General features: G+C 45.4%; 1 protein-coding gene across 1 annotated transcript; it reads right to left on the bottom strand.

The window, feature by feature from the left end:
- Positions 1 to 2,846: 2,846 nt before the first annotated feature.
- Positions 2,847 to 9,406, bottom strand: EIF2B2 (eukaryotic translation initiation factor 2B subunit beta). Its single transcript, XM_043472574.1, has 8 exons — positions 9,162 to 9,406; positions 8,937 to 9,057; positions 8,628 to 8,776; positions 7,535 to 7,698; positions 6,798 to 6,893; positions 5,748 to 5,885; positions 4,665 to 4,731; positions 2,847 to 3,400 (listed from the first exon to the last, which is right to left on the bottom strand). The coding sequence occupies exons 1-8, from the start codon at positions 9,322 to 9,324 to the stop codon at positions 3,243 to 3,245; spliced, it is 1,056 nt and encodes a 351-aa protein (XP_043328509.1). The 5' UTR covers positions 9,325 to 9,406; the 3' UTR covers positions 2,847 to 3,242.
- Positions 9,407 to 9,635: the final 229 nt, after the last annotated feature.

Here is a 9,635-nt window from a genome sequence, read left to right as displayed (position 1 = left end):
GCGTGTTGTGAAGGTTGAAAGCTTAGACCATAGCTCTTTATTAATAGTAATTGCTTAGCCATTGTGCAACATCCTGGAACAACTGTTTGGTGAATGAAAGGGTAATTCAGAGCAAAGTAGACCAGATAAGAAAAACACTTCCAAACCACATTTCAAAATAGCTCCTTTGTGTCAGCTGGGTACATGTCTGCAGAGTAGTTTTTGCGAGGACGGGTGGATAGTATGGAGCCTTTACAGTAGTGACATCCCCATCTGGTACTATCTTTATGGCAAAGCATGCTGTTGTACTGAGGTCTACACATGTGGTGTCAGAGTCAGGGAGCTCCGGGGTGAACCTGTGAGCCGGGCAGCCTTCATGAACCCAAAGACTGCTGCAACAGCTCACATTGAGAAATGGCTTTCAGGCACATCTGTGAAACTTACGATCTTGCGAGTACCGGCATTTCTTTTGAGGTATCACTTTACACTTCAGTTTTTCTTGGTAGAGTATTTTTCAGAGACTTCTCTTAGGAGGCTATATTAGGAATTTCTGTTCCTTATTTGAGTTCCAGGAACTTGTGCCTTTCCTGCCCGCCGTCCAAATTGGAAGATACAAACCGTGGGAAAACATGTCTTTACAAACTCTATGGAGTGAGTGATCTAACTTGGTTTATTTAGCATATTCAGGAAGACTTTCATGTCCATGGAATCCCTGATTAATTCTAAGCTACCACTGTTTTTAAACGAGCTTCTGAGTTCTGCTGCAAAGGCAGGGGTGGGAAGCAAGTTCAAACAAAGGTTGACAGGTAGTAAGCTGACAAGAACACCTCGGTGTCCCCCTGCTTAGATAAGGTTCTCCCTTTCCAATATTTACTCTTCCTCAAGCAGGAAAAGGGAGAGAAAGAAATAAAAAAGCGAGGTATATAAATAGCGTAGTGGGATTTGCTTAATTGAAGTTCTAAAGTCCAAAGAATCCACATCTGTGCAGCTCTGTCGCAGGCGCTGTAAGAGCCGGCTGCAGACAGCAAGCCTCTACCCTGGTGACCTTCGTCTATCTCAGGGATGCCTGGGAAGGATGCTGGTGCTAACTTTAGACCCAGAGACTAAGATGCACAAAGGACAAGTATCATAACAGACTTTCAGAAACAGATTTAAATCCCTCCTGCTCTTCCTCCAGAGCACAGTCACATTCAGGCAAGCCGCTGTTAGGATGGGTGCCTTCAAAGACTTCTCGAAACGGGTAGCTACAAGCCACTTTACTGAGAAAGCATGCGGTCTTAGATGTTTTAAGAAATAATTGACAACAAAGACCTGCGTGAGCCAGGCTCTTCTGGGTCAGAGAGCTTTCAGGTCAGTTCTTTAGACTGACTCTTTTCAGTCTTGCCTTTTTCCTCTCTCAGGGTCTGAAGGCAAAGATCTGCCCATGTCAAGTAGGATCAGAGTAGAGGCCTTTCCCTCATTGTCTACCTTCTGGCCAGTGTTTACCAAAACACAAATATCAAATCACCTGGTAAAATCCCTTGAGATGCTTGTTAAACATGCAGATTCCTAGAACTTCCACCTTCTGCCTCATAGACACTGATGTCAGAGGTTGACTTTGTGACAAGCATCCCAGGGGGATTCCCTTGCACACTCGGGGGATCTTGGCCCTGAGAAGAAGTTTGCTTTGCACCATGCTTTCCAAACATGGCATCCAGATCATCTGACCTGAGGAGGCTTTTTGAAAACATAAATCACTAAAGTAGCACACATGAAGAATAGAAACAATATCCTAAATAAAATCAGAAACTATCCTTCTGCTTGCTACGGTTTGGTGTTAATTCTTCCAGATTTTTATCCTGTGCATCCACATAATTTGTTTTAAGGAGCTAAGGGTCATTTCATGCAGATTGCTCTGCAGCTTGGTTTTTTTTCCCAGCTTGCTTTTGGTTAATAGAATATAAAATAGACTTGTTTATATATCTATCCCATGCATTAACACAAGGGTCACAACTCAGATGCCCATAAAGGTTCAGCAGACAATATAAATGAGTTTTGCAAACCTGGCTTGGAATTGTAGAAAACGGGGTTCCCATTTACTAGAATTAGAAGCTATCCACCTATAGTCAAATTGTTGCCATTTGGGAATGCGGGCCCAGAGTTCACCAAATCTTCAGGAGACGGAAGAAATCCGAATTTATCTAATGTGTAACATCCAGATTTTAAAATACTGGTAACTAATTCAAATTAAATACCAGATGAATCAATCAAAATGTTTTTAATCCAGACACTGATCTCAAGTCACCTTTTGAAACCTCTATTGCAATGTATACATCATCAAGTAGGTCACATTTAAAAACCTTTCTTGTTTTTAACTAACAGAATACAAAATGCTATATTGCTGGACCCTTAGGCTGTGACATTACAGCTGCTACAATGGACATTCTTGCCTATGTCTCTCTGTGCTTGCAAAAATAAATCTAGAAGGTTGAAAATTTCCCTGGAAAAGGTTGCACCAATTTGCAGTTCTATTAATAGTTCACGAGGGGGTCCTTTTCCGGGACGCTCTAAGCATATTCCCAGGACACTCTAAGCCAACCCAGAGATCAGACACAGTAGGTCTGAGATGGAGGCTGAGAGTGTATATTTTCTTAAGCTCCCAGATGATTCTGATGATCAGAGATTTTGGAACCACTGTCTTGGATTATTAACGAGTTGTTTGGGACCATTTCCAGTGAGTTATAAAGGAAATCATAAATACTTTCATCTGAATTTCTGTTTCAGGCTGTTACCTCTAATTACTGCCCTCTATGAAAACACCAAAGGGCTCTGCTGCTGCTGTTTCAGGCAGTTCAGTCGGAGCAGAACAATAAATAAACCAACTCAGGAACCTTCAAGCAGCTTTTATTGGCACGGCCTCGGAAAAGGTGTGGCAGTCATTTCTGAGCAAAAACCTGTAGCCCAGCAAGTCTTCGGTGTTGTGTTTAAAACACCACTGAACCAGGAAGTTTAAGTTCCTGAAACAGATACTCCAAGTCACTAAGAGGCTCCAAAATCAAGAGATCAAGCTCTGCTGGCTCTGTAAGATCCAAGAGACAAAGAACAGTCCTGGAGATGCATCTCAGTTATGGGATGACCGCAATGGCAGGAAACAGTATCAGGTTTTCTAAGGCTGACTCTTGTTCGCTCCCCCATTACAAGGAAGATGCATTTCAGTCGTGGCACAGAAATCTCCTCTCCGTTCTGTCTTTGCCTAAGCAGATTCTGCTTAGGACGAGTGGTGGTTATAGGATGTGATCGTCAGGATGGTAGAGTTCACTCATCAGGCGGTAGATGTAGGAAGGTGCATTCCCACCAATGTTGGAGATAAACAGAGTAATGAGCTCTGGAGGGACGTAGTCAAACACGGGGCAATGGACACTGACCTTCTCCAAGATGTCCCCTGAAAGGCAATCACACGAGCTAAAGACAAAACCAAGGCTCCTGTTCTAATAAGTATCTCATGGATTCTAGGCTCAATAACACAGGGATACTTGCCACCCCAAGGAAGTGAAGCTGTAGCAAAATATAAACCAGAAGAAAAGACGTCTGATCATGATCTGCCCTGTGTCTACGACTCTCCAATACCTTCCCATAGAAAGGCAAAAAAAGTTTCAAATTCGGGATTGCAGCCGTCAAGATTTGGGCCCTCCCCACTGCACTACACTATAGGCCGTATCGCTCTCCCTCTTGCTCATTACTCTCCAGCCACATGGCCATCTTTTCCAACTGGCTAAGCATGTACCTAACTCGGGTCTTTTGCACCAACATCTGGAAACTCTTTCCTTCACCTTCACGTGGCAGGCTCTATTCCTTCAGGAATCAGCTGAAATGCCATCTCATTAAGTCCCTTCCCCAGTCTAAGGTAGTCCCCTAGTCACTTTCCATCATATCATCCGTATTTTCTTCCTAAAACACTTCATGCCCTGACATATTCTTGTCTGTCTTTTGCAACATGATTTAAACTCTGGGGGAGCAGGGCCCATCTGTGTTAATCACTGTTATATCCCTAGTGCCTGAAATAGTGCTGGATACACAGTGGGTGCTCAAGAGTCATAAATCTTTCTTGAAAGAATGAATGTTTGAATAAATGGTGAAGTTATTAAATTTCCAAGAAGAATTAGCACTCCAGGTACTATGTTTTGCTCCCGGAGGATGTTAAAGACCATGCAAACTGTTGATGAGGCAGCAAGCTCACTGAGCAAAGCTGCTGCCTTCAGAAGAAGAGTAAAGGTCACCAACACACAAAAGTGTCCAGACTACAGGCAAGTTTTATAAGTAACATTTCAGAGCCTGCTTCCTTTAGCAGTCACATCACCAAAATGACTCCCTGCAGCAACCAAAATCAAGTACACTTTCTGATTGGGCTGTTGCCTGTATTTCAACTTGCAAAGCCAATCCCAGTCAATGCCGGGTGATCCAACCCCACATAGTCCCCATAAGTCAGCTAAAATATATTAGTTTCAGAAGAAAATGAACATGGATTAGGTCAGGTCTGCAAACACTCTAAGTTGCTAAAGAGAACAGTCCCCACAAGAAGTATGATTAATAAAACACAGCCCAACGACATTCAATCCCATTGACCACCAAAAGACCAAAACAAATATATACAAAAATCCAAAACACACCAACTGCGTGTGCCATACACATTCAAGCAACTTCTGTACCTTCTGTGAAAGGCAGGACTTCTTCAGGAGCCACGAACTTGTGAAATGAATCTTCTTCATTGGGGAACTGGAAAAGGAAAAATTAGGAAGAGAAAAAGAGAGATCTGACACTTTGACTTTCAGGTATACACCCAAGAGAAATAAAAAGACATCCAGACACTTGATTACAAAGGCTTATTGCAGCATTACTTACAAAAGCCAGAAGGTAGAAATAACCCAGATGCTGATCAACAGATGAATGGATGATTAAATTGTGGTATAGCCACACAACAGAACATTATTCAGTCACAAAAAAGGAACAAAGTACGTGCTATAACTCAGATGAACTCCCAGAGTATTTAGAAATCAGAAACAAAAGGGTCCATACTGTATGACTTCTTTTATGTGAAATATCAAAATTAAGCAAATCCATAGAGACTCAAAGCAGATTAGCAATCACTAGGAGATGGGGAAAAGAAAGAAGGGAGTGATTACTTAATGGGTACAGAGTGTTTCTCTGGGATGATGAAAAAATTCTGAAACTAAAGAGTGGTAGTTGCACAATGCTGTGAATGTACTAAATGCCACTGAACTGTACATTTTAAAATGGTTAATTGTGTATTATGTGAATTTCACTTCAATTTTTTAATAAGTAGACACCTATAGATAGGTTGTTATTTTCAAAGCAAGTAGTTTCTATCACTGGTAAAATGACTACTTAGTAACTGCTTGTGTTCAGGCTACAGAATACAGTTCCTGGAATTATGACAAATAAAAACCAATTTCTATGTTTCTAGTTTCAACTTGCTTGGCATTTTCAAAAATGGTCAGGGTGACAGGGGAGAGGTGGCAATGTAGACAAAGGGCCTTCCCCAACTACATGTTATCCTGACCTTACAATTTTGACCTCCTAAAGCTGAAAGGTTGTAACTATCAATGGCTCTTCCTGGATCAAGACTACTGTGACCTTTTCCAGTCTCCACTGGGTCTAATCCACTGAGTAAATGCGGAAAAAGAGAAGTCCCAGAGTGAGAAGGTTGAAGGTTAAAGAGTTCAAACCTATACTTTGACTTCCTTCTGTTGGCTAGAGACAGACAGACATACCTGTGGGGAAAGCTTGAACATAGGAGCACAGACGATGAGTGGGGTGGAATGGTGTTTTGCTGCCAGAGCTAGAGTATGAGTTCCTGCCACAGCTCGCAGGGCACCGTTGGCCAGGATGGTCTTTGTGCCAATGATCACCTTTGGGACAGGAAGAAAGAAGCGAGCCATCCTGAGAACAGAGCCTTCAACAGGCCATTGGGCATGAGCGCCTGAATGCTTAGCCCCCAGTCTTGGCAATTAGCAGGGGGTGGGCGTGGAGGTCACACACCAGGAGAGGGAAAGGGATTCTAGGTTCAGACCACAAGTTCTAGTATAAAAGTGGATTCCCAAGGGAAAAATGAACACAGTACAGGACAGAAAACTGCAGTGTTTATTGCTCTTAGCCCTGTCTTCTCTGGAAATCTATCTGCCACACCTCCTGAGAAGTGGGAAGCCTTTCTTCTACCATCCACCACTACCAAGCTCTCTGAGCAGAAGTGGGCAGCTCTCTACCAGATCTCTAAGAGGCTGACATGATTAGCTTAGTCCCATTTCATTCCTTTCAATCCTTTAACCAAAATGAGGTGCCTCCAAGGGAGGACAGAGAAGGAAATGGCACCCCACTCCAGTACTCTTGCCTGGAGAGTCCCATGGACAGAGGAGCCTGGTAGGTTGCAGTCCATGGGGTCGCTAGGAGTTGAACACGACTGAGTGACTTCACTTTCACTTTTCACTTTCATGCAATGGAGAAGGAAGTGACAACCCATTCCAGTATTCTTGCCTGGAGAATCCCAGGGACAAGGGAGCCTGGTGGGCTGCTGTCTATGGGGTCGCACAGAGTTGGATATGACTGAAGCAACTTAGCAGCAGCAGCAGCCAAGGGAGGAATAAAGAGGGGGGATCAATATTAATAGAATAAGAGACTTAAAAGGTCCATGTATGTGTTTTCAAAAGGTACTAGAAACTCTCCTCTCTTCTTATAGATATTGGGGCCAGGGAGGGGGGGCAGATATTAATATTTTAAAGTATAATCTTCATAAATTTGACGTAATATAACTCAAATGCACCCACCTTGTTGACTCTTGACATAACAGCAAAAATGGCAGCATCAGTCATGACAGTTGTCTCAATACCTGCTTTGGACAAATTGACTGCCATCTCATGACCCTGCATTTGGAGAGAAAGGCTGATGCTGAGAGGAAGAGTGGGAGAGAGAGAAAAAGCTTTCAAACATAACTGGATCTGGGGGACTGTGTGACACTGGGCATATCCAACATGCAACTTCCAACAGGTAACTAACTCATCTGGTAGGTGTTCTCTGGGAAGCGACAGGAAGCCCAGGGGAAGCTAATTAATGTTTATTACTCCCCAGCAGTGCTGGGACAGGCACAGAACTGGAAATACAACTTGCTTGTGTAACTGGGCAGAGTGCACAGGACAGCTCCTGGCTCATTATTTTACAACATCCTTGCATCCTTACATATTTCCTTTCTGGAGACCTATTATTTACCTGAAGACTGACTGAGGTCAGACGAAGCATCAGTCATCCCCAAGGTTATTTACCCTATTCTGATTTCTGAAAGAACTAATATTTATCTTTTCTTAGGCCAAGTAGTTCACTCAACTTCCTTAAATGAATACTTTAAGAATGTTCACAGGATCAACAACGTGAAATTCTCTTCAATGTTTTACTCTATCTCCTCAACGTTTGAATCGCATCAATTCAAAGATGGCCTGGAGCCCACCGACCTCTCCTTTATTCTCTCCTCATTTTAAACTTTTCTTAGCGGCTCCAGCAGTCCCCATACCTGACAGAAAGGTGCACACTCTGCCACGATGACATGGAATTTCCTCTTTCGGGCGGCCTCTTTGAGGAACGCCTCCACTGTGCGGGAGAAGCCGATGGTCATGATGACCTCGTTGGAGTGGATGTGCTCCAAGGCCTGGGCTGCGATGTTCTCTGTTGTCCCTTCTGCAAGAAGCCAGTTTTGCATGGAAAATACGACACAGCCATGCTACAACACAGACTTGAACAGAAAGGGACGTGTGCCCTTCTTGTACACTGCCCACCTAGCAGAGCCTGGTAACACATGGTCAATGGACTAAACATGAAATGTCCTATTGCCTTAAAAGCCCCTCCCTCCAGGGTTTTCTGTCTCCCAAGCTCTCAGCCTACTGTCTCGCCCAGCAGTACCCCTACTCATCAACTTACTCCCCTCACCCCTAGCCCGCCCCAAAGCTAGTTCTTTACAACTGACTTTGAAGACAATGAATTTAGGCAAGAAATGTCCCATCTGGGAAACTGAAAGTGCTGACAGTAGGGTAAACAGAGCTTCCCTCTAAAAGAATTCCTCCTCCAAAAGGTGGCCACAACGCCTCCACCTGACAGGGAGGACACAGAAGAAAAACAGGGGAGGAATTTGGAAGAAGCAGCTCAGTGCAAGCAGCTCAGCGCACAGACAGACCCAGTTTCTTCCTTTCCTGGGAACACTCAGGGCAATAAATATCTGGTCTCCTAGGTCACAGAGACAGGGGGGATAGAAGTGGCTTGTGTGTATGCATATGGATATGTATGTGTGTGTGTGTCTGTAAAATTTCAAGAAGTTGAGTGAAAAAGGGTTTATCAACTGTGGTTTTCAGAGGTTCATCTTAAAAAATAAAAGCTCTTCCCAAACAGCCTCTGCCACAGTGGATTTGCAGTGGGGTCAGTCTGTAAAGAAATGTAGAGAGGGTTATCTTAGTCTTGCCACCTATTCCAATCGTTCATAATCAGGATGAGGGCAAACCTCTGAGAACCAGAAGACTGGTTATCTCCCATCTCTGCTTATGAACAACTTCCAGGGTCTTCTGTTCCCTCATCTGCCTGCAACTTGTCCTGTACACCTAAGGATCAGGACTCACCCAGTTCCACCAGCAGCTCATTAATTGCCTCAATGATGTTGGACTGGAGTTGAGCATAATGGGAACGGAAATCCTCGCTCAGGCCCCCGGATGTCAAGAGTTTGTGCAGAGACTCCTGCTGATCGCTCTCGTCGCTGCGTCCGTGGAGTCTACGAAGGCAACAAGACCCAAAGGAGTTGGGGTCAGAGATGTGGTCATTTAAGTAACGACAGCTGCTCAGCTCCAACAAAGGCTCCAAGCAGGGGGAGAGAGGGGCCCGTGCAAAAAGCTTCACTGGGCCCAAGCCCCGGTTCAGGATGTGGGCCTGACCTGCCATACTCCTCCCGGATGATTCTGAGCACTCTCCGCACCATGTTGCCCACGGTGGTCTCTGAGGGTTGCGCGGCCGTCATCCTCCGGCCTTCTCTGCGGATCAGTTCCATCAGCTCCCCTACAGCCCAAAGAGAAAAGGTGAGGGCGAGAAGCGAGCGGCGTGGGGCCTGGACGACTTTCCGCCTGGGGATCGGGATCAGAAAGGGGCGAGGCCTGCCTCACCTGCATTGCTCCAGCGGTGGTCCGTGATAATGCGGCGAAGCAGTCCCAGAGTCTCCCGGGCCATGTCCTCGGAGCTGCGCCGCCCGCCGCCCCGCTTCAGCGCCTCCACGAAACTCTCGATCCTCTCGGACAGCTCCGAGCCCTTGGCGGCTGCCCCTGGCATCTCGAAAGAAGCCGCCTTGCCGGCGGAATCCACACCTGGCAGACCTCCGAGCTTGCACTTCCGGGACAGGAGAGGTCGGCTTCCGCTCTGCTAGAAAAAAAACTCACCCTTGGGAGACGACTGGGCCACGCCCCTCCCTGCTAACTCCCGCCCCCCACCCCGACAGAGCCAATCAGACTCTTGGAACTCGATGTGTTACGTTTACCGCCAAGCGTCCGCGGGCCTCGGAGGTTAGAAGGCTTGACGGTTGACGCCACTAGAGGGTGGCTAGTCCCGTTGCTGTGGAAACAGCCAGTCTGAAAGGCCCCTAC

Source organism: Cervus canadensis, chromosome 6 (genome assembly GCF_019320065.1).
Source record: "Cervus canadensis isolate Bull #8, Minnesota chromosome 6, ASM1932006v1, whole genome shotgun sequence".
In the NCBI taxonomy this organism is placed as follows: Eukaryota; Metazoa; Chordata; class Mammalia; order Artiodactyla; family Cervidae; genus Cervus; species Cervus canadensis.
This window is presented reverse-complemented; position numbering and strand designations above follow the sequence as displayed.